At 46.9% G+C, this 27,833-nt stretch overlaps 1 protein-coding gene across 7 annotated transcripts in view; it reads left to right on the forward strand.

The window, feature by feature from the left end:
* Positions 1-2,347: 2,347 nt before the first annotated feature.
* CTNND2 (catenin delta 2) overlaps positions 2,348-27,833 on the forward strand; it is a 958,285-nt gene continuing 932,799 nt past the window's right edge. For 2 of the 7 annotated variants that reach the window (XM_056109040.1, XM_056109043.1), the window contains exon 1: positions 2,348-2,505. In XM_056109040.1, the coding sequence (XP_055965015.1) occupies positions 2,469-2,505 (37 nt within the window). In that variant the 5' untranslated portion in view covers positions 2,348-2,468. Of the gene's footprint in view, positions 2,506-3,096; positions 3,256-27,833 lie in introns of those variants that run through there. The other 5 variants (XM_056109044.1, XM_056109045.1, XM_056109042.1 and 2 more) reach the window with 4 other exon arrangements.

Here is a 27,833-nt window from a genome sequence, read left to right on the forward strand (position 1 = left end):
CTTCAGTTACAGCCCAAATGACCACCCTTCACATGCCTCAAGCCCCTCCTCCCCCCTATGGACTACCTGCAAAAATTTCCTGAGCTCAAAGATGCAAAGAGAATTTCAGGTAAAATAAAACAAAACTGACCAAAGTACAGGAAGGAAGCAAAGAACAACCTTTCAAAGCTAATGCAGCCTAATGGACCCAGAGCTGCTAATTCTTCTTGTACCAAGTACTCCCTAGTAATTGAACTGCCTTTCTGAGAACTGAAATAAAAATTACAGCCCAAGGTGTATTGGAAGCTGGGGCAGTGGTGTTTTTCTTCTCAGGAGCCAGGTCTACGCAAACCCAAACCCAAAGCCGGTTTAGAAAATGACTTCCAGGAGGGAGATGCAGTCTCATACTCCACCAGCCCTGGGGTGGGAGATTCCAAAAGAATCTTCAGATCCACAAAACAGTGGTGTGTGTGTGTGTGTGTGTGTGTGTGTGTGTGTGTGTGTGTTGGGGGTAGGAAGAGGGACTGTTCGAAAAGGAGGACCACTGGGGACCTTGGGGAGAGGGAGTGAGGTACATCGCTCTGGGTGCTGAATTATGTGTCCCAGAAACTAATATTGGCAACATTACAAACCACAGAACCTCCATCAATGGAAAAAGTTGTAAGTGGGTGCCAAGGTGCTGGGGCCAGATCCCCTGAGCCCTGCCAGGAGTGATCCCTGAGCAGAACCAGGAGTAAGCCCTGAGCACTGCTGGATATTCCAAGTTTCTCCATGTGCATTGTCTTCGGGGGTCAAAAGTTCTCGCTCCATCTGTTAACCTGCCTGAAACTTTGATCCTTCGCTTTCACTTGGAATGATACCCAAAGTATGGCCAGTAGCCTGGGATAAATACTCAGGTCATTCATTCTACTCTGGAGAATCTCTCCTGACTCACCAGAGAACCCTATGCCCCTCTCCCCCCCACCCCCCACCCCACCCCTCCTGGGACCTGTGTCTCTGGGGCTGGCAGAGACCATCCCTGCAACCAACCCGGACTCCCAGGATCAGGGACAGGGACCTGGGGCACGGTCAGGAGGGGCCATTGCGCTGGCCCGTTAGGCAGGCTGCCCTCTGCCTGCTCATGGCGTGTATGTGCGCTTAGGGGTTTCCCCTCTGACGCCACCCTCTTGGCTTCTGCAAAAGAGGCATCAGGGTGAAGGCCAAGGATTCCGTGGTTTGTAATTCTCTCTGGTGACCTGGATGCCAATGTCACAGGCCAGGGGAGCAGGGAGACGGTGAGCGCACCCAGCAGCCCCGCACCCAGAGAGGATGCAGGTGGCCAGTCCGAAAACAGACAGGGAGACGGCGGGGGTGCTGTGCAGGGCTGGGGTCGGGGAGAAACCGGAGGGGGGTCGGGGGAGGGAAGAGAGGGGGGAGGGAGAGGGAGTGGAAAAGAGAGGGGGAGGGGGAGAGAGGGAGGGAGGGAAGACAGGGAGGGAGGGAAAGAGAGAGGGGGAGAGAGGTAGAGAGAGACACAGAGTGAGAGGGAGGGAGGTGGAGAGAGACAGGGAGAGGCCGAGGCAGCGGCGGAGGAGGGGGGAGAGAGAGGGAGAGAGCAGGGGGAGGACGGGAGGGGGCGGCGTGTGGCCCCGGAGCGCCGCCGAAGCGCGTTCGCGGGGCACGCGGAGGTGCCTGGCAGGAAGTTTACCTGCGTGCCAGCCCCGAGTCCGGGGGGTTTGCTCACAGCCGAGTTTCTGCCCCCGGTGCCAGCACATCCACGCGCGGCCCGGGGCAGCCGGGGCGACGGGAGCGGCCGGGCGGGTCCGTGGTGCCGTGGAAGCCCCGGCCGGCACAGGGTCCCCCGCCCAGCCCGCCGCCCCCGCCCCCGCCGCACCTGCTCCAGGCGGACACCCCGGCCCCTTTGTCTGCGGGCACAGCGGCTCGCCCGTGGGCACCCAGTGGGGGAACCCGGCCCCTGTCCCCGGGCCGGGCGAGGCGGGGTGGGGGGCGCGCCGTCCGCCCACCGCCCCACCCCGCCCCGCGGGTCCGGACTGATTTCCACGCGCTCCCGGGCCGCTCGGCGGGTCCCAGCCCGAGGCCTCCGCGCCCCCTCCCCGGCCCGGCCGCCGCCGCGGGGTGCGGGCGCGCACTGGGCATGCTCGGCGGCGGCGCGGGGGGGCGCGGGGGGCAGCAGGGCCGCGGGGCGCCGCTCGGGAGCGCTCGGCGCCGGGCACCGCGCCCGCCCCAGGCTCGCGCCCGCCGCCCGCGCCGCCCCGCGCAGGTCCCGGCCGGCCGGGCAGGGGGCGCTGCGGGCCGGGCCCGCCTCTCGCCGCCGCGCCGCGCTCGCCGGTGCGCCCGCCGCCCGCCCGCCGCCCGCCCGCCGCCGCGCTCGGCCCGGCGCCCGCCGGCGCCGCTGCCGCAGCCGCCCAAGGTCAGGACCTCGCCCCGAAGCCGGGCGGCGGCGCGCCCCCACCCCGCCGGGCCCGAGCCGCGGGCGCGGGCGGCGGCTGATGTTCGCCAGGAAGCCGGCGGGCGCCGCGCCGATCGGTGAGTTCCCGGCCGGGCGGCCGGGCCGGCGCATCCTCGCCCGCGCCTCCTCCTCCTCCTCCCCCTGCCTCCTCCTCCTCCTCCTCCTATTCCTCCTCCTCCTCCTCCTCCTCCTCCTCCTCCTCCTCCTCGCTGCCCCGGGGACTCGTCCCCGGCTCCAGGTCGCCCGGCGGCCCGGGCTGGGGGGCGGCCGAGCGCGCTCGAGCCGCTGCCCCCTCGGAGGACGCCGCGGCCGCTGCCGCTCCCGCGCCCTGCCCGAGGGGTCCCCGCGGGCCGCCCCCTCCCCGCCGGCGCCCGGGGCTGCGGGGGCGCAGGGGTGGGGCGGGGGCCGGCGCGCGACGCTCAATGTCACCCCCTCCCGGGTGGCCGGCGAGCGCCGACGCCTGGGCCCGCGCTCCGGGCTCCCCCGGCCGCATCTCCCCGCCCCCACCCGCGCCCGGGGGTCCGGCGGGCAGCTTCCCCGGGGGCAGGGGCGCGGGGTGCCCCGGGGTGCAGGGCCGAGGCGAGGGGGTCTGGAATTAATGGCCGCGAGCGGCGGCGGCGGCGGCCGACCGGGCGCGTGTGCGCGTGTGCGTGTGCGCGTGGGTGCGTGTGCGCGCGGGTGTGTGTGCGCGGGTGCGCGTGTGCGCGTGTGTCCCCGACCTCCCTCTTCCCGGGCCGTGTGATGTGTGTCTCCGGCGATCGCGGCCGCCGGGCGGGCTGGAGGCGCGGCGGCGTTCGGGGACCAGGCGCAGCTTCCCCGTCGGCGCGGTAGGAAGAACTGTCCCAGGGTGTGTGTGTGTGGGGTGTGTGTGTGTGTGTGTGTATGTACGTACGTGTGTGTGTGTGTGACAAAGAGCAGCGACTTCCCGCATCCCCAAAGTTCTGCTGTTGCTGTCAGTGTGGGGTCGCCAAAGCAGGGTGTGGACCGAGCCCGAGAGGAGCAGGTTGCGGTTCCCCGGGGGGTCGCCCGCGCCCCCCACGCCCCGCGCCCGCGCGTTCGGCTGCACCCCGCGATCTGCGCTGCCGGGAGCGGTGACGGGCGAGCCCGCCTAACGCGAGCAAGCCCCGGCGCCGAGCCTGGCAGCGATGCGCGAGCGGCCGGGTGGGGGCCTGGCGGGCACCGGATTTTTTCACTTTGGGGAACTGTGTGGCCAGGACTTAGAGAGAGCCTTGGGGTTCACTGCGACCACTCGGGTGGAGAGGGGGAGCTGCAGAATCGACCGCCCCGGGACTGGTTTCCTTGCGCGTCCTGCTGTCTCTCGGGGGCTGCCGGGGTCGCTTTCTGTCTCTCTGCCAGTCTGTCTCTCTGTCTGCCTGTCCGCCTGCCTCGCTCTCTCTCCTGCTCCGAATTCGCCCACACAGTTCTGGGGCTCTGCTGGAGCGTCTCGGCTTCTGAACGCCCACCGAGAGGTGCTGGCGGTGACGACGGTCTCATTTCAGGGATGGGCCCGTGCTCGCTTTGGTACCCAGGTTTTCCGAGTGAGGAGTATGACGAATCGGGGCCAGGCGCCCACAAATAAGGACTCGGAGCTCCAACCCGCTGTAAAAGATTTCTGCCACATGCAGAGCCTATTCTGAAACGTTCGCAGGAGGGTGGTGGTGGGGGGTGGGGTAGGGTGGGGATCTTAAATGGCATCTGTCCTGGCCTGTGAATTGCAAGATCTCAGGACTTGAATGGAAGAGGGTTTGCCTTTGCAGTGAGATGCTGAGATTCCGGCGGCCTTCTGTTACCCAGCGAACAAATCAGAGCCTGGCAGAAGAACACTGGTTCGGGCCTCCGACTTGGAACACTGTGATTCGGTTTTTCTCTTACTAGCCTTAGTGATACCTTACATTCATTTTCAGAGAAGTTTTCAAGAGATGGTTGAACACACGGTCAGGCCGGTTACGTTGTTTTAATTTAAAATGTTTTCCGAGAAAAACATTATTCTTGGGTGAAGTAAGTAGAGCTCTCGCTTTTGAGACTGCTGTTTCCGTTTTTTAACGTGCTTTGGAGAGGGCGAGTGAGCTGGGTTCTGCGCTGCATGTCTGCGAGCACAGAGTAGCTGGTGGGCGTGGGGAGAATGACACGAATTGTGTATGTGGGTTTTATGTTATATGGTGGATTGAAAATGATAGTCTCTGATGAAATGGCAATTGTCATAAGGACATGAGGTTGTGGCTCTAATAAAATTGTCATCGTCGTGCAGGAAGGACTTATTTAATTTGGTGTATGTTTGGGTAGTTGTTTAACTGAATCATTAGCAATGTCGCTAACGTTTTCACTGTTTTTAATAAGAGTCATGCACTGTCAAATTAAAGTATTTTCTATCAGCCTCACATCTTTCACACTAGAATACAAGACAGCTCTTTCTCCTGGTGAAATGGTTCATCAGAGAGGAGAATGGAATTGAAACGATGTTAGTTGGAAAATGCAATTTGTCATTCTGTTCAGTTTCTGGAGTTTATATCACTTCTGTCATGGTCTTTGCAATTAAAAACAAGGTTCTAATATTCCCAACTCTAACGTCATTTTTGATCTCTTTTGATCAAATGAAATTTGCAGTGCCTTTCTTGAAGTCTGATGGAATGTGCTCTTTTATGAAGAGGTTTCTTTGCTATGAAAGGTTCTTACAGAGACTTGTTTAAGAGTCCTCTTGACCAGTATTTCTTAACGTTTTCCCAACCGTGGCCCCCTACATACCTTGTTTCATGGCCGTGCCCCCACTTGTTGGCTCCTCCGCCTCCTGCCATCACCCCAGCTTGTGTGATTCTCTTGTGTGGCCCTCCTTAGGAATACCCAGGGGCCCCACAAAGCACCATGTCCACCTGCTTGAGAACAGCAGCTCAGATTCCTCATTACGTAAGAAAACCTCCAGGTTCCATTCAAAGTGCTTTCCTGTAGTTTGCCTGCGAAGTCCAACATATTTTGCAAGGTCCAATATTAGGTGGTGGTTACAACCAACTAATGAAACAGAAACAATTGCCTTTGGAAGGTTGAAAGTATTTTTTTGTTTCTTTTGTTTTCACAGTATCTAAAGAAGCTATGAATACCCAGTCATCCCCCTCCCCCCTTCTTCAGTGGTGAATGGGTGGGGATAATGTCATTCTTTCTGCATGTTTTTATTTTTCAGGTCAATATTCCTGCTTTTATTTTGGTATTTTTTGGGCCACATTCGGAGGTGCTAAGGGCTTCCTCTGGCTCTGGGCTCAGGAATCTCTCCTGGCAATCTCAGGGGACCATATGGGGTTCCAGGAATCAAATCCAGGTCAAGCACGTGCATGGCAAACGCCTCCCGACTGTACTATCACCTCTGCCCCAATATTTCTACTTTTAAAGAAGCCATGAAGTTGACAGTTGCTGGACTGGACGTTGTCACCCCGAGGATGCCTCGCTGGCCTGAAGCCAGCAGAAACCTGATTCCCAGGGCTTCTGTTTAAGGCCTGGGTGTGTCTTCACAACTCAGAAAGAAGCTCTCCAGCCAAATTCTTTTAGTTGGTCACCACGCTGTGGTGTGTGTGTGTGTGTGTGTGTGTGTGTGTGTGTGTGTGTGTGTGTGTGTCCACAGGGGGGAATCCTTGGCTGTGCTCAGGGCCTTGGGTGTCTTTCATAACTGTTTTCATCAAATCTATTTTAAAGGGGTTCCCAATGCTTTGATGTCTTTGCATTGAGTTTATGTGCATGTGGACAAAAAGTTAATAAAAACAAGAACAGTTCCTGATCCTTGAGGCTGACTTCAAGTTTATCTGATTCCATGCCAGAGTAACAGCTTTCCTATTAATGTAAATATTAAACATGCCATAGATAAATCGTTTCTATCAGTTGCCTGCCTTTCGAGCCTACTGATTAATAAAGTGCTTCGTTGGGTTTGATGAACGCAGTTATACAAACCAACAGTACCTCCCGAACTGGAAACTCAGAAGCAGGCAGCTCACACTGGCCTGGGCCGGTTGGAGATGTTCAGACTTAGAGCACACAGCATTCTGCTACATCACCCCCGGTCATTTCTCTTCCCATCATATGGAAGTTAAGTGTAATTTCAAGCTCCGTATCATGGTTAATTGATTTTTACGAAATGTCTTTGTTATATTAGGATATTGAAGTTATACTCTGTATCAATTAGTTTTTGACAAATTGGAAATAATGACCAAATCAGTGAAACAATGCTTCCCGGAAGCTGCCCGTCTCAGACACCTCTGTTTCTTGGCATGATTCCTGAACTTATCTGTCAAATGAAGAACATATATTGAACTTGTTAGTCCACTAATTGACATTTCAGATCAGAAATAAATTGGTAGAAAGTTGGGGTTTTCAAATAGACATCTGAAAAATATTTAAAATAATGTAATGTGCATAAATGTACACAACTTGAATGTGCAGAAGCAGTGAAATAGGATGATACTGTGTTGGGTTCTATTGTCTGTTCTGGGCCAGTGCTGTTGTCCTTACAGTTTAGCTCAATTTTTCAGCTGTGGAATGGTTGCAAGAAGAGAGTATCTCAAGGGACCTAAGAGATAGTATGGTGGTGACTGACATGAGTTTGAGCCCTGGCATCTCTGATGGCCCCCTGAGCACTGCTGGGTGTGGCCCAAAACCCAAAAGGCAAAAGTAAAAGCCCCCAAACTCAAGCAGAATGAAATATCTTAAAAGATTGTTTTCAGGGTTAAGTACATAAGTGGTTTTTGAATTCTAAACATGCTTATAAGCACAACAGCTATCTTGAACTTGGCATATTAAGATGGACATCTGTGCCTCATTTATATATTCATTTCCTGTTTGTTTTGGGGAATTGGGGTTCAGGGATCACTCCTGGCAGACTCACTGCTCTATGTGAGGTACCAGGGATCAAACCTGGGTCAGCCAAGTGCAAACCAAGCACTTTATCTGTTATCACTCTGGCCCCATCATGTATATATTCTTACTTATGTCCTCTTTAATTAAGACTATCACTGTCACTGTCCTCCCATTGCTCATCGATTTGCTCGAGCAGGCCCAGTAACATCTCCATTTTGAGACTTGTTACTGTATTTGGCATATCAAATACATCACAGGTAGCTTGCCAGGCTTTGCCTTGTGGGTGAGATACTCTTGGTAGCTTGCCTGGCTCTTCGAGAAGGGCGGAGGAATCGAACCTGGGTAGGCCAGGTCAGCCGCGTGCAAGGCAAATGCCCTACCACTGTGCTATCACTCCAGCTCCATAAAATGAATATATTCTTTCCCTATTCATATTTTAACATCTTATTATATAAGCTTGTAATAAGATGTCACATTCACGATAAGCATTTTTCAGTCTGTAGTAGGTCAACTAAACAAGACATATATTGTATCTTCTAGCACCATTATTTTATTTTATTTTATTTTTTATTATTTTTTAATCATTTTTTTTATTAGTGAAACACCATGAGGTACATTTATAGACTTATAAATTTTTGTGCTTGGGTTTCAGTTATACAATGATCAAGTACCCATCCCTCCACCAGTGCCCATCCTCCCCTACCACAGGGTCCTAGCATCCCCCCCCATCCCCCCCCCCCCCCCCCCATCCTACCCTGCTGCTGTGGCAGGGCATTTCCCCTTGTTCTCTCTCTCTTCTTTTGGGTACTCTGTTTTGCAAGAGAGGCATTGAGTGGCAATCATGTTTGGTCTATAGACTACGTTTAGCATGTCTCTCCCACCCTGGGAGGGTCTTCACAACACCCTTTATTTGAGCACCATTATTTTAAAAAGGATTCCAATCCAGTAGAAGCAGTGAAATATTTTGGAAGTGTGGAGTCACACTCAGTGATGCTCAGGGACTGCTCCGAGCTCTGTGATTGGAAGTCAGGATGGGCAGCGCTCAAGGAACCTTGGTGCTGGGGACAAACTGATCTCAGCACATGCAAGGCCGACACCTGGACTCCCATGCTCTCTCTCCAGCCCCCCCCCCCCCGAATGGCAAACATTGTGATAGTTTTGGGGAAGCGAATGGTAGCACCTACTTGCCCTTCCACCCTTCATTTGCCACACCCAGCTCCTGGAACGTAGAGTGCTCATCATCGAGGCATCATTTTTATGCTCGAGATGCTTGGATGTATCTTAGAATTTGTTACAGAGCATGACCTGGCTAGCAGGAGACTAATTTATCTTCAGTCAGAAAAACATTTTGACAATAAATATGGTTATTTATATTTAAATTTATGTGTTGTTGTGGGAACTGCCAATTATAAGTTACCAGCGGAAAATGCATGCTCTATTAAAAGACCTTTCTCTTTTTTCAGATCAGAGTAAGCAGGAGAGCCAATTAGGTTTGGTTAAATAAATACGTGTCAAAATTTCTTCAAGCTTTGAGTGACATGGAATGTATTACTAAGTGGGGTGTTTAAGTTATACCTTCGGATGATGGGGGAATAGTTAAATCTATAATTGAAATGAGTAATCACTCTTTTCTTGCATACATAAGGGTTGATGTTTTCTCATTAATAATACTTTCTTGTTTAATAGATATGATTATCACAACTTTGCTTAGGAATTTGATCCAGTAGGTATATTTTTATGAAAATGCATCTGAATATGAAATGAAGACTACAATATAAAATATACTGTAGCACTGTCCTCCCGTTGTTCATCGATTTGCTTGAGTGGGTACCAGTAAGGTCTCACAACAAATTGTGAGACTTCTTGTTACCGTTTCTGGCACATTGAATACATCACAGGTAACTTGCCAGGCTTTGCCGTGTGGGCGAGATACTCTCGGTAGCTAGCTGGGCTCTCTGAGAGGAGCGGAGGAATGAACCTGGGTTGGCCGCATTCAAGGCAAATGTCCTACCTGTTGTGCTCTTGCTATGAAAATATTCTCTCTAATGTATCTATTTAGCTTAAGAGCCTTTTAAAATAAAGTGTTAAAATGCTTTTCTAATCCTGTTCAAATATGAAACAACATAAAGCACAGAAAGGCATATATTTAAGATATTAAATGTGCAAAAATATGGATTGCTGGTGTTTTTTTAGAAAATGCAATAAATATTCCTCACTCTATCACCCTTGAAAAACTCATAAAACAACTCTTCATATTTGGAAAAAGTTGGCATACCAGAAGAACCAAAGACAAAAATGTGACCACTCTGGGCAAGATACCAACGGGGATTAGAGAGAGTGTGGTGGGTGGGGGTGATGTTCCAGAACCTTAACTTTCCACCATGCCTTCCTGCCCCCCCGGGAAAGAACCACATTTGAAAAGCAGAGCCTAAACCTTGCTCTTTGTAGGCAGGACGATCTCCAGAGGAAGGTAGAAGGAGCAAGTGTCTTCATTTATTCTTCAGAGGCAAGGGTGGTGGAGGGCTGCAGAGCAGCCAGAGTATCATCAACGTAGTTCCCGAATCTGAAGTGAAACAATCACAGATAGAGAAGAAATGTTCCCACTTGTCAGAGTTGATAAAGAATTCTGAAGGTAGAACTCTGAATATGTTAGCTTTCTTAGAGATTGCACTCTTTACATATTTTATGATATTTTGACATTATAGCAAGAATTACTAGGGGAGTATCTGGTGCCTAGGTTGATGTATAGAGTGTGGCCCTTGAAATTTAGCTGATTTATGTATTGACAACTTTAGGTTGTTCTCCACATTTCTTCCCTCTTCCCCAGAGTAGAATCAGGTGGTCCTGTAAGTGGTAGAAACTGAGCACAAAAATTCATTCTCTGATTTGCCAAACTCTATTTCAGTGGTGATTTAGGTAAACTGCTATTCATAGCCCATCTATCTCATTGTAGATCATTAACGTTTGGCTAATCATCAAATTTTTTTCTCAGAAGGGGGAGTTGTGCTACACCTTGGCATGCTCAGAGCTTACTTCTGACTCTCTGCTCAGGGATCATTATTGGCAGTGCTCGGGGACCCTATATGTTGCTGGGGATTGAATTCGGCTTGGCATTATGCATGGCAAGTGCCTCAACTCCTGAATAACTCATGGCTCATGACTGTTTCAACTGTCCATAGAGGTCGTGGACAGCCAACAAAGGAAAAAAAATGTATTTCTAAAAAGCTTGATTTTTTTTCTCATCTCAAGTCTAACTATTGTACCTTGTAAAAAACTACCTTCTTAAATTTTATTTTTCTCTCAAGTATTTTATTGGGACTTCCAAACATTAAAGTCACAATTTCTTTGGCAGCAAACTAAGTCTTCCCAGTATTAAAGAGTCAATGTTTGGTCCCTTGACTCTAATGGAGTCTTCACTGGGGCCAAGGAGGGTTTGCTTTATTTTTTCTTTCTTTCTTCTTCTTAGTCACTGGGTGAGGAGGTAGAGGCTCTCGTTATGTTAGAAATCTCAGAGCCTTTAGTAATCACATCGTAGCTTTTCGAAAGGCCATAAGTGATAAAGGATAACTGGAGGTTGAACATTAAAAATTGTTTTGCTAAGACTGAGTTCTTAGAGTCATAATATTAAATCCCAAGTAGATACATAGAGAATATTGTTGTACCTCCATCAAAAGACATCTTACACAGATATTCTGCTTGAATCCATATATTTTTTTAATTTTGTGGGAAGACTTGAGGTTAATGAAGGTTAAAAAGAAAAATCACAGAAGTACATGACTGTGATACCCAGCACACATACCACAACACCCATACAAATTCTTAGTGCTAAATACGCATGTCAAGTGTTTCATTCCTTATTGTATTTGCATCAAATATAGTTTGGTAATTACTGCATCAATGCACAGGAGCAAAACATGCCTTTCAGTTATTGAGAAAACATATATTTACATTAGATGTCTTGGAACAAAACATGCCTTTAAATTATTGAGAAGACATATATATGTTTACATTTTATTGATATGTTGAATGCATGACTAAAGGAATGATTCATAATTTTGGAATGGCTAGTGCATTTAATCCAATTCAGTGTCATACGTCGACTCATTTTTTAAATTGGAGATGCATTGAGTAAGTTTAGCAAGTTAGTGTCTTCTTGCAAACTCTATTGTATGTTAGAGTTGTATAAAAAGATATTCCTTTTTTGAATTTTTTTGTTTTAAAAATAAATGCATGGTCATTTAAATCAAAATAAATATGTATATGACAAAATAATTCAAAGTTCAGAAAAGAGCACAGAAACATTCTTATTTTTAGACGGAATGCTAATACATATTTTTTTTAAACTCAGGAGACCTCTATATTCTCTCTTTACTATTTTAGCATATATAGTGGAATTTTAAAAATATAATTAGGGTTCATTATTGTTTGTTTCCCATATTTGTATGTAACATAATTTTCCTAAACTTACTACTTTTTGGAGATTGATGGGATCTTTTATTTGTCATATATGTGATGCTCTGATTAATGTTAAGTAGTTTTCTTCAGTTTATTTTCTCTAGATTTCTTCATAGAACTAGATGTTTTTGATGCTGTAGATAATTGTTGTCAGATTGTCCTCTGGGAAGTTTACCTAATGTATGTATATTTCAGTAAAGGCGTAGTATGTGCCAGTTTCCGGATTATTTTGAGAACACTAGCAGTTATTTTTTTTTAAAGAGAACTTCCAATAGGGAATTTGTTTTTCCCTTAGGGTATAATGTTCTTCTTGCTGAATATGAGTGAGATTAAGAGATTAAGTGTCCCCAAAATACATTACCTCTCTTAATTCTTTGGTGAATTGTACTTTCAGATCTGCATATTTCTTATTTGGCTTACTGAACCTTCTCTTACTGATTTATGTTATTTATTTACAGTAATTACCCTTTGCATGTTTATCAGGTTTTTTAAATTTAAAAAAATTTTTTTTTGTCCACACTGGGCTGTGTATTCAGGATGAGTCTAGGTGATACTTGGGGAACTCTATAGGTCGCTGGGGATGGAACTCAGGTTGGCCTACATCTCAGGCAAGTGCCCTGACCACTGGACAACCCAGCCCTCCTGTTTTTATTTTTAAAGCATAGTTTTAAAGTATGTAGTTAAATGTGTTTACTATTTCCTGAGGGGATATTATTTTTCAAGGAGAACATCTATTGCTTTGTGACTTTGGTGTACCTCAGAAGTAAATATGGAAATGAAATATGGTGGTGGAAACTGCTTCTTAGCCATGTCCCAGCTAGACTGGGTTCAGAACCACTTTTTGTTTTTGTTTTTTAAATCTTCATTCAGGTGGTTGACTGATGATTTGATGTCATAAGAAGAAAAAATGATAATCCTTTGTCTTTAGGATCGTAAGGACAAAGTAAAAGGCTGTTGAGGGGGCCAGAGAGAAAGTACAAGTGGAGTGCTTGTTTTGTAGGCCACTGACTCAGGTTCGATCTTCAGCATCCAGTATGGTCCCTCAAGCCTTCTGGGAATTATTTCTGAATATAGAGCCAGCAATAAGCCGAGGGCACTGCTGGGTCTGGCGCAAATAAGCAACCAAATGTGACTGTTTGAAAAACATAGCAGATGATGGCTGGAACTTCAGTACAATGGGTAGGAAACTTGCCTTGCACGTGGCTGATCTGGGTTCAGTCCCTGGCATTCCATAAGGTCCACAGAGCACCGCTAGGAGTGATCCCTGAGTGCAGTGCCTGGAGTAACCCCTGAGAATCACTGGGTGTGGCCCCAAATCCAAATTAAATAAAACATAAAGAACTTAGTACATTAGTGAACGTCAAACCTCTTACCGATTTTTTTGTTGTTGAATCACCATGAGATATAGTTAGAAAGTTATTCACGATTTAGTCTCAGTCTGATTGTACAACGTCCCAACACCCGTCCCCTCACCAGTGTGCATTTCCCACCACCCATGTCCCCGTTTCTTCCCACCTCTTAGCTCTCGATATTGTGAAGCTAAGGATGGAAGGTGTGTTTGTCCCACAGGAAGTGGAAGTGCCCAAATGCACAGATCCAGGGATCTCTGCAGAAAACTCAGAATGTTCCAGGTTGGGCCTCCTGGCTGGAAACAAGGATCCATTTGCTTCATTGTGTTCGGGGGTTGCTGGACTTTGCAGTTGTGCTCGGGGAAGGATGAGTTGGAATGCCATCTTAGACGGTATATGAGTGTCACAGTGACATACATACATTTTCCTGTCGTCTGCATATGTGTCCACAGGCACCTGAGATTTCCTCCTGGCCAGTCTTCACCACCCTCATCCCACACAGTACTCTGTCCATTTCAATGTCTGACACTCCAATCCGGGAACTGCATGGGCACATGCCCATCAGTCACTGCATCTATTGAGGTGGGTGAAAGGACTGAGGGCTGTAAAGGGAAGCCAGACTTCCTTGGGTTTATTTAGGTTCTGGCACTGCAGCTTCCTAGAGTCAGTTCTTGACCTGGATTTTCAGGTTCGGGATTCAAATCCTGCTGACTTCTAGCTTTGTCTTTTGACTGTGTTTCAGTGTTTCTTTTTTCCTTTTGCAGATGGGGACCTAAATTCACACTTTTTTTTTGCGACTATGAAATGATAATTCATGTGAAAGGCTTTGGGAAGCATAATCATAATACGCATTTAAGTATAAAATGCATTCCCTGAAACTTTTCGTGTGCTTCAGAAATGGACTTTTCTTTTTAATATGAGACGGAGTGAAAGATTTTCTTGTCTGTAAAATGTAAAACTAAACCCTTGATCTCTATTATTAATATGGTTATAAAATGCCCAGTTCTCTAATGGTCCTGAAGGTATTGCTACATTATCTGCCATTGGGAATTGCCTAAAGGAAGAATTCTCCTTTATCCATCAGCGGAAATAATTCCTGTTATTTTATATACCACTTCAGAAATTATAAGTTATAGATACCAAATTGCTAAGAAAATTCCCTTCTATTTTTTTTCTTTTTCATTTTCCTTAGGTCGTTCTACTTAAAGGAGAAATGGTATGAAAGTCTCTTGTCCCTGAGCGAGCCAGTCTCTAGAAATTTCCCCAGCATATTCTTCCCTCTCCTGGTGGGCTGCTGAGTCTGGCGCCTGCGAGGCTTGATCAGAACCGTTTCACAAGTGTGAACTGTAGCTGGCTTCCATTTTTGGAGCTTATTTCCTTAAATACTTTGAACACAATCTTTGAGAAGTCTTATCACTCTCTCTGTTGTCTGCCTATAGGAAGAGATTGTGCTCAGAAAGACTTCTGCTTTGTTTCTGAGTCTCTGAACTTTGGGAAAAAATACAGAAGAGCACTTAGAGCCTGCGCTGAGCACCCTTCCTTGTGGGTCCTGAGTTTTGGGTCCCCCAGAATTCAGGCAGGCGGTGCCCAGGTTTTTTTTTCTTTTTGGGTCACACCTGGTGATGCACAGAGGTTACTCCCGGCTCATGCACTCAGGAATTACTCCTGGTGGTGCTTGGGGGTCCATATGGGATGCTGGGAATTGAACCCAGGTTGGCCGTGTGCAAGGCAAATGCCCTACCCACTGTGCTATCACTCCAGCCCCAAAGGTTTTGGTTTTATTCCGTCCAATTGAATGTGTTTACAAATTTTGCAGAGTTTCCACGTTTGCTGCTTGAGCCATTGAGGGCCTGGTGAGATGCTCTTAGCTTGTGCCCGTAATTCTTCCACAAAGCAGAGTGGGAACAGATGCAGGTACAGAGATGCGGCGTGCATTGGGGCTCGCTGATGGTCTTGCTTCCTTTGAAAACACCGATGGGAGATGAACTGCTGGACTCTGATGGAAAGTCCGGGGCCTGGGTGAACCTTGGCAAGAGGCTCAGCGGTTCTAAGGAACGTAAAAGAACCGGTGGCTGAAACTAGTTTTGGCCGAGTAACTTTTTGTAGCAGCTGGTTGATTGTTGGGGTATTAATCCACTGACCACAGCCAACTGGACTGAGTGGGAGTTCTGAAGCAGTGGGAAATTATAAGTGGGAGAAAACAGCTTGGTCCTCCGGCACTCCGTCGTCTGCCGCCCCCCCCCCCCCCCATGGGTTAACTGATTCTCTGAGCTGTAGTGGAACTTTTCCTGCGCTTAGGCAACTGGATCTCAAATTCAGGGCCCTAATTTGAGGACCCAAATTCAGGGGGCCGCACATGCTCAGTTTCCTAGCATATCTCTGATTCCCTCCGTCCTTCTGTTTCCTGTTTCAGTGCTGAGAAATCGCATGCATGGTAATTAGGACTCCAGGTCTTGCTGTGACAGAGATTCTTTGCACACTGTGTCCTAGTACCCATTTTGGTACCTTTGGAGGGCGGGGGCTGGGAGAGCGCATTAAAGGGTATTGTAGTTGGCACAGTGGCAGGTGATGGAGCCTCTGAAGCACAGTCTTGGGTTCTCTGGGTAGAAAAGGAAGTAAAGGAGACTTACTCCTTTAACTTTCAGATTGTGTCATGGAACCTGGAGCAATAGTACAGCGGATAGGGTGTTTGTCTTGCATGCACCAGACCTGAGGTCAATCCCTGGCATCCCATATGGTCAATCAAGCACTGCCAGGAGTAATTCCTGAGTACAGAGCCAGGAGTAAGCCCTGAGAATCACTGGTTATCACCCCCCAAAACAAAAAACAAACAAAAGACTGTGTTGACATCACTGAAACTTTCCTAGAATGTCACCTTGCAAGCACAGCACGAGGAGAAGGATTTTGGAAGCAGTGTAGCAGATTTTAGAGCCCGTAGTAGATTTTGCCATATTCGCTGATCCTTGGAAGATCCTTAGGTGCTTCTTGTTGAATTTGGTATATACTCACAGCTCTTTCGGCTCAGTGAGGTGTGTCAGTCGGGGCTGCTCTGTTTGCAGGATGACGTGGTGTTTTTACTTTGGTCCAAGGAGATATTTGCCCACTCAGGTATTTTCAGGTCAGTCCGTGTGGTTTGTGCTCACACACTTGGTGCCACGCAAAGCCGTCTCTCATCACTGGTCCTTGCCCTCCAGCCCTGTGAATAGATTTCATAGAAGTCAGCATTGGTTCTTAGAGGTCTGCTGAAAATGTATCTGTGTAAACCAGGTAGCTCTAGAGAGGTTTTTGGTAACTGTATTCTCACACCCGTCATGAGCGTTTCCTTTTGAAACAGCTCATTGGAAAGGACATCAACAGGGACAGGACCACCTCTCCTGTTGATGGGTGGTGGATCCAGTGACTCGGCCCAGTGGGGCACTGGTACCTGTGGCAGGCATCTCAGCTGCTTATGCATTTGAAACGTGGACACAGGTGAAATTTTAAGTGTTGTGATGTCAGAATGACTAGTGTCATGATGTCAGTGAGGTTTAGGGACAATCTAGAACATTCTAGAACACTTTAACAGCTGGCACAGAGACTGCCCCAGATTGGCAGTTGCATACTGGGCTGATATGGCATAAATGTTAACCTAAATTCTTTTTGGTTTTTGGGCCACACCTGGCGTTACTCAGGGCTGACTCTGCACTACGGGATCCTTCAGTCCTACAAGCTCAGAGGATCATAGAGGCCAAAACATGGCCACTGGCTTGTCTAATGTGGTAGTCCAGGCCTCCCTGAAGGGGCTTCCTGAGATGCAAATAGGACAGAGGACTATCTCGCCTAGCTCTTGCACCCACGGCCAGTCAAGCCCGGGAGACTGAAACCACAGCCATTGGCTGCCCAGTGTTCTGAAGCTGGTCCATGCCCCGCTGGGGACAGTGTTCCTGGTTGCTGGGCAGCTGCGCCCTGGCTGGGTTCTCTGGCCATCTTTCTCGGGCGCGTCCGTCTGTTCTCTTCCTCTTCATGGGGTGTCGCACCATCATGGCCTCACCTAACCTAGTGACCTCCTGCCAGTTCCCAAAGATTGTTCTGTTAAAGGTAAGGATTTTCCCGAAGGGCATTTGGGGATACACAGATATTTGGCCTAGAGTAGAGACAACTAGGTCTCTGTCAAGAAAGGCTTTTCTTGACCAGAAGATATGGGATAGCTGATGTTGAGGTAGACCCTTAAAAGAGTGAGAAATAGTGCAGTAATGATACAGGTGTTTCTTGACAATTTTTTTTGACTTTTTGGGTCACACCCGGCCATGTTCAGGGGTTACTCCTGGCTCTGGCTCATGCACTCAGGAATCACTCCTGGTGGTGCTCAGGGGACCATATGGGATGCTGGGAATCAAACCCAGGTCGGCTGCGTGCAAGGCAAATGCCCTATTCGCTGTGCTATTGCTCCAACCCTTCTTGACTGTCTTTGTAGGTACTCTGCTTCACTTTCAATCTTTTGCATGGTCTCAATGATTGGAGCCACACTCTACCCCCAACTCCCCCCCCCCCCACAACTAGATACTTTTTCCTGAGCCTCTGCTTCTCTCACCAGAGTTTCTGCAGCAGAGTCCTGGCTGGCCTCCTGGCCCTGCAGCTCTTCCTGGCCTGAGCAGTTCGGGCTCCATCCATCCCTGCCCATCTCACCTCTGCCAACATCCAAGTGATGCCAGAGAAGAGAGGATGTACCCTTCTGGTCCTGCCCCTTCTGTCCTCTTTGTTCTCTGGAGGTGTTTTGGACATCTTTCTCTCTCTTCCTGATCATTCTGGCTAAAATAGAATCTCTCTTAGTCTTTCCTGTCTTCCTATTCTCGCATTTAGTTCCTGGTCGGCAAGTTTGGTTTTCTGTCTTCTCCCCAGTAGCAGGTAGCCTCCTGGAGGGCCGGAGGTTAAAATGATTTTAAAGTTCAGCCTGTTCTGATAGATTGTGAAGAGGGACTCGCGAGCTTTAATGCATATGTGCCTTCTAAGTAGATGCTTTATGTAGGATAAATTTTTAATATAGGATAATCATCACACCCTATCACAGATATATGTTGAAATGGGAGACAATGTAGATGACAGATAATCTATCACTGAATGAATGTCAGGGATCAATATGATAATTGGTTAGTGAGAGCTGCCTGCATTGCCTTTGTGAACCTTGTACGATATCACGTGACTTCCTGGCATCCGTACAGCGGGTGGTTTTTGAGGCAGGTTATTTTTATAGGAAGTGGAATACAGATATGTGAGGAATGTTACTGAAGGAAGATATTAAGCTTACTTAAAGAAACAAACAACCCCTCAAGCCCAACCCCAACAGTGCCAGTTTATGTTCTTATGACTATTAGTTATTGTTTCAAGGAAAAATTTATGAGAAGAACATAGAACATAAGGGAGATCCTGATTTAGATGAGAACTTTTTTTTTGCTTTTTGGATCACACCAGTGATATACAGGGGTTACTCCTAGATCTGCACTCAGGAGTTACCCCTGGCAGTGCTCAGGGGACCACATGGGATGCTGGGTATTGAACCCGGGTCAGCTGCGTGTAAGGCACATGCCCTACCTGCTGTGCTGTTGCTCCAGTCCCTAGATGAGAACTTTTAGGGTAATGCTGTATCAAGGCTTATCTTAAGAGAAAGCAATAATGAGTAAAATCAGAGTTGGGAAAATTATCATAAAAGATGATGCTATAGATTAATTTTGGCAAGTAGTGTGAGTTTCAAAGAAAAGAGTGGGGATGTGGGACTTGAGCGTTCAGTGACCGAGAACTCCAGCCGGCAACAGATGGATGAAGGACTTGGGGAATGGAGAAACAGAGCCCCAGGCTTGGCAGTAGTCAGTTTATCTCTCTCTCCTCCCCAGCGTAGTCTGATTTATCTCCCTTTGCAGCACAGTTGTAGTCGTAGTCTTGGTCATAGTCCCAGTCATCATAGTTCCCTCATCCTCCTCTCCTCGTAGACCTCAAAGTTCTCCTTCTAGTTCTCATCTTCTAGTCCCATAGTCATCATCTTTCTCATCTTCTAGTCCCTTCTTTCCCCTTACAGCATACTTATATAGGAATCATGAAGGGTGGGGATATACATAGGTGGGTTGAACATTGTCATAACAACAAAGGTAATTACAGCCACTCCTTTAGGGGAAGTTCTAGGAGGTTAACTCAAGGACAAAATCATACCTTGGGTTTCAGCACTCCAAATTACTAGGAGATCCCTTCAAGGGTGGGATTCTATCCAGGATTTATTGCTTTCTCCTTTCCTCAGCTAGTAAATAACAATCACAGCAAATTTACTTCTTGTAATATTTTAGTCATTTTGTATGAACACAGTAAGAGATATATTAAGCTTAAAGGTTGGCTCTTCCTGAGGTCATCTCACTATATTTTCCAGACCACATTTTTCAGGCCAGGCTAGTCTTTCCTAACCCCAGCAGGGTCCTTATGCAGTTGCTTTTTTTTGCGCCATGACAGAGTTTGTCCCACGACCATGCTCTTAACTTATTACACTTCTTATGGCACTTAGAGTGTCCCTTTCCAATGCCAGGGGAGCTTACAGCTTGCCCTGGGTCTGTCCAGTCCCTTCGTTGGGACCCGCTTTTGGAGTGCTAGGAACTAAGGACAACTGAGGCTTACGTCAAGTAAATATGCATGGATTCCCAGGAGTAAATATTATTTGGAGTCACTTAACTCCCATGTTACAAAAGCATAGCATCAACTGTCTACCTGTGTCTATACAAAAATTTATTGCTAAATAAACCATGCAAATAACAAAGTAAAGCGATATAGGATTATTAGTGCTTGATGGAATTGGGTGTGTCTCAGGGGCACTGTTGTGGGAGTAACTCATTAAACCTCAGCTCTCTGCAGGAGGAGCTTTTAATAACACCAAACATTAGCCAAGCAGCACAAATGCTGGCCGACTTCGACCGTGAGTGTGGAAAGGTTGGACTACAGCTGAATCTTACGAAGACAATGTTTATGAGAAACAGCCTCGTTCCTGACACCCTATTCGCTCTCAACGGAACGACCATCTCCGAATGCAACAGCTATGTGTACCTAGGTCGAGAAGTCAACATGACAAATGACCTGGCACCCGAGCTGTGCAGGAGGAAGAGAGCGTCTTGGAATGCCTTCAAGAGCGTCGAAGAAATAGCTAAGAGGACGAAGAACCTCCGGCTCTGGGCACATCTCTTTGATTCCACTGTTCTTCCTGCATTAACATACGCCTCAGAGACCTGGGCCCTACGCAAACAAGATGAGAACGCTTTTCGGGTCTCCCAAAGAGGAATTGAAAGAGCTATGCTTGGAATATCACGTTTCACTCAAATGAGAGAAAGAATCCGGAGTTCTTACATCAGTTGACGATCAAGAATCAGGGACGCTGTCTCGTTTGCCAAGGTGTCAAAAATCAGATGGGCTGGTCATGTAATGAGATTTAAAGATGACCGCTGGACTAGAGCTGTTACCAACTGGATTCCACGGGATGTCAAAAGACCGCATGGCCGCCCACCTACCAGATGGTCAGACTTCTTCATCAAGATCATGAATGATCGGTTTGAGGCTCTTCGTGTTCCTAGAGCGAACAGACGTCATTGGGCTTCACTAGCATGCGACAGGGACAAATGGAGACGTTTCTGGCACCCGCTCGAGCAAATCGACAATTAACGGGAAGTCAAGTGATCAAGTGAAGCTAAGTTCTAATTTAACATATTAGAATATTATGCTTTGTGTTATAAAGGGTAAATACTAACTGAGATCTAAGCTATAACTGCTGAACTTTGGAATGTCCCTGCCAAGCAAGGGGGTTTGAGTGGGCAGGAGGGAACACGGAAGCTCTGGTGGAGGGAAGTTGACACCGTGATGGGATTGGCGTTGGAATATTGTATACCTAAGAAAAATATCAATAACTTTGTAAGCAATGGCTCTTTAATTAAATAAAACAATTTAGAAGAGTTGGTGTTGGGGCTCAAGCTCTTATATAGTGAGTAGGGTGCTTGTCTTGTACACGGCCAACCCAGGTTCAATCCCCAGTCCCCCAAATGAGCCCCCAAGCCTGCCAAGAGTGATTCCTGGACACAGAACAAAGAGGAAACCCTGAGTATTGCTGAGTGTGGCCCAGAAAGAAACAAAAGAGCAAACTCAAAAGAGTAAATGTTAATAGTAGAGATAAGAAGTATTTTTAACTAATACGTGATAAACTATCAGAAACTGATTTGTTATTTTGAATTGTCTTTTTTAGCAATTTCATATTTATTTTATCTCACATGGGAATGTCTATAACATAGAATTAATATTAATTAATGTGAAAAGAAGCATTTGATTTTATTAACTCGTTTGGACATTGCTATTTCAGAATCCCCCCTTTACTTAAATTGCCTGCCATATTCAAATTATGCCTTTGAAACAAAGGAAATGTGTGAGGTTTTCAAGCTACTGCCATCAGATTGGGGCGATTCCTCTAACAGACCTAGAGTGCTTGCCTTTGATAGTAAAATGGGTGTTTGCCTGCTCAAGCAATAATTTGGATTGAATTATTTCTCTCTTAGAGTTATTCATTGGCTACTTCTGCATCTTCAGCTTTTGAATTCATGAAGCGTGTTTTGAAATCACTGACCTGGTTTAGTTGGAGAGCAATTTGGGGGGTTGTAACTGAAAATATGTCATCATGATCTGGTCCCGATTCTGGACATGCATGAATTTGGTGGCAGGCAACGGGACAGCTTCTCATAGGTGCCCTGCCCTCCGCACCATTGCTCCAGGGGCATTGTTGGCATTGGCCAACCGCTCTCACCATTTGAGCATTTGACCAGAGTCTTCTCCCTCGTGTACCTGGGCCTCTCACCTGATGCTTTACAAAGGGTAGTGCCTGAGAAAGCTTTGACTTAGGAGCCCTCCTCGTAACTTGAGAAGTAGGAATTCCACCCACATCAATATTGCTATTGTAAGGATTAGCTGAAGTTGCTAAATGTGAAATTCCTGACATGCACCCATATTTGACCCACAAAATGGCAATTTAAATGTAATCATTTAATCTTATTAACTGAGGCACTGACAAATAATTGCAGAGTAGCATTTATGTCCCCTGGCCCCCATTCATAGTGAGTTAATAACATAGGAGATTCAAATTGTCTGGTGTTTTCAAGAACAGAAGGAGATATGCCAAGGGGGAAAAGCATCGATTGGCTGGAGATTGGCAAGGCTGGAGAGCATTCCCTGAAGTTTCTTGGGAACCTTAGGGAACTGCCAAATGGTGTGTTGGCCCTGGGGAGAGGGTTGTAGGCTGTCACTCTTCCCAGTGTGTATTTTTCTTGAGGGCTTTTGTTTTTAGTTTGGGGACAAATTGATCAGTGCTCATGCCTGCGATTCTAGCATGGAAAGCTTGTGTTGTGCCCTCAGGGCTATCTCCCCAGATCTTTTTTATGAGTTTTTGACCCCTCCCTATAAGGATGTATACTCTAGATATTGGTCTTTTAGCTACAGAGGATTCAGTGTGTTTAAAATTACTGTGAGGGTCACATTCAACTATCTTTCAGGGTAAGGTAGGATCAGAGAATGGTAGCAGGACCTCAGCTTCAGGTGTGCAAAGGTTATGTTGAACCTTTTCAGCTCTGTCCCTTGGGTGGGTCCAACCTGTTTATGTTTTGTTTTTGTAGTTTGCCATCTTGTTTATGTTGTTGTTTGTTTTGTTTTTGTGCCATACCTGGCAGTGCTCAGGGCTTACTTGTGGTATTGGGATCATTCTTGATGGACTTAGGGGACCATGTGGGGTCCCTGGGATCAAAGCTGGGTCAGCTGTGTGCCAGGCAAGTGCCCTACCCTCTGTACCATCGTTCCAACCCCACGTACTTTAGAATCCTTACATCCATTCTAAATAGTGTTACAATCAATTCAAGAATGCTATTTGGTCTTTGCAAATGGACTGTGTACTGTATGTGCTGGTAATGCTAAATTGGGTGCATTGAAAAAGGATTTAGTTTCTAAGAATCCAAGCAATTCATAAAAATTGTCATTAAAATATATGGTTTCTGCCCTTGATGTAATGTTTTAAAAAATGTCACTTGCCTTTTATTCCTTTCTCCTGAAGAGCCAGGCCCTCACGTAATCTTGAGAAAAAAGTCAGGCAAAAGTCCTCTGTCCCTGACCCCATAAGAAACTCAGAATTCGACAGGAGAACCAATCAGGCATCCTCAAGACTCTCAAGGGCTTTGGAAACCAAGTAAAGTTCCAGAAATGGCCCGCTGTGAGGAGCTCAGGGTGACATGCAGATTAAATGGAGTGTGATAGCCTGAAGGAGCAAAAGGACATGGGGGGAAAATGAAGTTCGTCCGAATGAAGTAGGGATGGTAGTCCAGAGTAATGCAACACTGCTGCTCCTGAATTTAGCAGATATATCATGCTGATGTTCAGTGTTAGAGGGGAAACCAAGTGGAGGAAAATGGAAATGCTCTATCATTTTTTTTCACTTTTGCAGTGTTTAGGCGATCTTGCAGCTATCCTAAAAGACAATGACTATGTTTACAAGCAGTGCTTTTGTTTTCTTTTGGTTTTTTTTTTTTTTTTGGCCCACACCTTGTGGCACTCAGGGCTTATTCTTGGCAGGACTCTGAGAACTGTATGGGCTGCTGGGGATGGAACCTGGGCTGGCTGTGTGCAAGACAAATGCCCTCCCTACCTGCTGTACGATATAACTCTGGGCTACCATGCTCATTTTTGATACTAGAACTTTTCAAAGCATCTGATCAAATTTTTCAGTAAGGTAAAGAGGTTTTTGTTGTTGGTGGTGGTGTTTGTTTTTAATAGATATTAGACTATGTGCTAATATTTTGTAATTGTCATTTCAATTGATTTATTCATTACTAAGTGTTTGATCATAAAGTGCTTTCATCATCTTTGTTCTGGATATATAGTTCAGGTGAGGAGAATAATTTGTGAAAGTTAAATGGAAATTTTGGAACCTCAATTTCTTTACTTTAATGATGGTTTCCAGTCAGAGATAGGTTAAAATTTTCCCAAAGTAGTCTTATATTTTCTTCAGTGTTGCTTTTAGAGAATCAAAGAGCATATGTTCATTTGTTTTCAGAATGTCTTAAATGAGCGGGAATCTCTTCCTTCCCTTTACACCCCACCTCCCAAAGTAATTGGTCTTTCTTTTATGGAACATCCTACTGAGAGCATTAAGCATCTTATCACTAGCTCTCATGCACACCCCGTGCCCCCCAGAACGTTCCAGGGCAGTCTTGGTTCGGCTCCCTGGATTAAGCAGTGAAAATATGCAGAGTCTAGCTGAATTGCAGATGGGCTGCAGCTTAAGTTGTCCTGTCTTCAGTAGAGTGATGTTCCAGGTACTGCATGAGGCACAATGAGCGTCTGAACTGGCTGGTTTATCTGCAGCTCAGATGTCACTGGGCTTGTCCTTGCAGCATCCCTTGGGCACAACCTGTTTAATAATATAATGCCAAAGGAGTAGCTGGGCCTTGATTGAATACCATAGACTTGGGCACACTGAAGGCTGTGGTGGAAGGCCTTGCTCTCTGTGGCCAGGCAATGCGTGAGAGTGAGGACATGCCCACAGGAGGTGGAGAACCCAGAAGTTGGTGAACTGCCCTATCTGCATTCTACCCAAAAAAGTGGTGGGATTTCTGCATGAGAGAGAGTCGGACAGTGCACACGCACTTGAAGTTTAGGAGTTAGTTCTTGAGAGCCTGTTGTTTGATGAGTAAAATCTTGCTCCCAAGTCTTGGACATAAAATAAAAACTGAGGATTTTAATAAAGAAAAAAATAGAGGAGGAAAGAACTGAATGTCAAACCCTCATTAATGGCACAGAATAGGGCATGAATCATGGTCGCAAATAAATATTATGATAATTTGCTCAAATAATATGGTAGCGCACTTCAAAGCCGTCTTGCTGGTTTTTGATATTTTCACACGAGCGTCTCTGAAATGCAGTTCTCGGATACTAGAGGAGGCAGATGGAATCTTACCTGCCTTCCTTCCTACTCCCTCTCTCCATCCCTCCCTCCATCCACCCAGATGCGCCAGCGGGTCCGATTTTCACATTTCATCTGGCTGGAAGTCGTGCATCACATCAGCGACACTTGCAAGTTTTCCCATTCCTGCTGGTCCTGACGGCCTCTCGCTCCCCCGGCCTCGCCGCCTTCCTCGCTCCCGCATCTGTCCCGAGGACCTTGGGCTCCGCACAGCGTCTGCCAGCCTCCCCCTCCCTGTGGGCACCGGTTGCCATGGCGACCGCAGGCTGCCTGTGCCCGGGTGGCTGGAGCTGGCAGAGGCAATCAGAGAGCGAGGATGCCGTGAAGAGCCCTGGAAAAAGCCGCTCGTATAATTGCGGAGACAGAAATGAAAAATGTTATTAATTTGAGACGTCCAGGCTGGCAGCGAAAGCCCCCAGAGGCCTCGCCTGACCGCTGCCTCTTGAAGACTTGGGGGCCCCCTGGACACGCGTCTGGCTCCCGGGGCTTGGGCGGAGGAGAGGGTCGTGGGCTGGGCAGTGGCTCTGTCATACGGGCAGAAGTCGCGGGCTCTTCTGCAGTGGCTCTCTGGGAGATGCTGCTGTGGCCTAAGCGATGCCCTTTCTCGCTCAGGGTGCAAGTTTGCCCAAGCTCGAAAGGGACTTTGGGGAGCAGTTGGACTCATCCGGGGATAGAGCACTGGCAAGCATGTGTGTCTTGGGTTTTTTATTTTTTTTTGCTTTTTGGGTCACACTGGGTAATGCTCAGGGGTTCCTCCTGGCACTGCACTCGGGAATTACTCCTTGCGGTGCTCAGGGGACCATATGCGATGCTGGGAGTCGAACCCGGGTTGGCTGCGTGCAATGCAGACTCCCTCTCCACTGTGCTACCACTCTAGCCCCTGTTTTCTTAAAGCATTTAGCTACCCTCAGATGAGAAAGGAAGCGAAGTATGGTTGGCATTTGCTTCTTGGTGGTTTCTTAGCTTTCCGCACTTGGCGTGCACTTGGCTCCCAGAAGCTCATCCTCAGAGCAGCCTGTGAACCTTGACGTGAAAGGCCACGTGTGGTGGTTCTGTCTGGTCCCAGGAACGCGCGAGAGAGGCTCTTTAGGGAACGAAAACTCAGGCTATCACGCAGTATTTGGAATAGGGTTCTTCTTTCACACCTCTGGTGGGCCATGTTAATACACCTTGGTATTTTCCAAATAGGAAATTAAGAAACAATTTAGATGGAAAGAATCATATTTTTGAGTATTTCTGATCGCTTTAAAAAATTCTGTTCTTTGTGTTTACCTGTGTGTATATATAATTACCAGGTTATTCTATAAGACCACTTTTATTTATTTATTTACTTATTTTTATAAAACCACTTTTAAAAGAAGGAAGCTTAAATAGAAGATAATTGTCTTCTGAGTTTTTTTCTAATATTCAGGATTCATTTATTTGATTGTCTTATAGTCTCAAAATTTTGCTGCTGTTTATTAGTATACATCATTATACATTATTATTATTATTACTATTATACATACATAGTATACATTAGTATAGATCATGAACGATCAGTTTGAGGCTCTTCATGTTCCCAGAGCGAACAGATGCCACTGGGCTACACTAGCACGCGACAGGGACAAATGGAGATGTTACTGGCGCCCGCTCGAGCAAATCGACAACTAACGGGAAGTTAAGTGATTTTAAGTGATTATTAGTATACATGTATATGTTTTTGTTTGGGGACAGTTTTATTGGAATTGATATTTATATTTTAACATCATGTTTTTCCTCCCTTTAAATCTTTCCTCTGTCTCCCCCCTTCTCCTTCACCTCCTCCCGCTCTTCCTTCTCCACGTCTTCCTACACTTTTTCCTCTTCCTCCTTCTCATCTGCCACTATCACCACTGCTGCCTGCCTCCTTCTCCTCCTACTCCTTCTCCTGCTTCTTCTTCTCCTCCTTCGCACCTGGTGGTGCTTAGGACTTCCTCCTGGGATCATTCCTGCACTCAGGGATCATCCCTGGCAGTGCTCAGAGAACCATATTATGGGGTGCAAGGGATTTAACCCAGGTCAGCCACATGCAAGGCAAGCTCCCTATCCTCTGGTGTCACCTCTTGTGCCCTCATCTCTTTGCCTTAAGGGTTAGTAACCTTCCTAATCAGATGATGATGCTATTCAACTGGGGGAAAGCTTTTCCAACCCCATTCTTCTCCAGTTGCACATTAAATAGTAATATAAAAGAAAACATTTTAATAAATAAGCTTTCAGTAAAAAATATTTTTTTACATGGCTGCCTTCAACATTAAGAATTCTCTCTAAAAATATTCAGATATTGGTGATAGAACTTATTCGTTTTCGTTTTGGGGGCTATACCTGGTGGTGCTCAGGGCTTCCTCCTGGTTCTGTGCTCAAGGATCTTTCCTGGTGGCACTTGTGGGGGAGGGGGATGTTGGTCCCCATCTAGTGAACCCAGGTTGGTCATGTGCAAGGCAAATACCTCACCTGTCCGCTGAACTCTCTTTCCCACTCCACGTAAGCAGCTTAATGTTGATTCCTTGGAATCTTCCTCAGCTGTAAGGAAACGAGGAAGTCTTGCTGCCAAACGTATGGAACTAGAGGGCTATGCGGGAACTTCGGAAGAAAGAAAATACCCGGTGATCTCACTTCTACATGATGTCTAAAGAAACAAAACCAGGGAGGACATTGAGCACTGGGAACAAACCCTGGGGTTCTCGGCAGACCGCTGAGGTGATGTCAGGTGAAGGTCAGTCAGGAAGGCGCTCAGGGACTTCTGTGGAGGGAGATGTAC

Source organism: Sorex fumeus, unplaced genomic scaffold (genome assembly GCF_029834395.1).
Source record: "Sorex fumeus unplaced genomic scaffold, SorFum_2.1 ptg000264l, whole genome shotgun sequence".
In the NCBI taxonomy this organism is placed as follows: Eukaryota; Metazoa; Chordata; class Mammalia; order Eulipotyphla; family Soricidae; genus Sorex; species Sorex fumeus.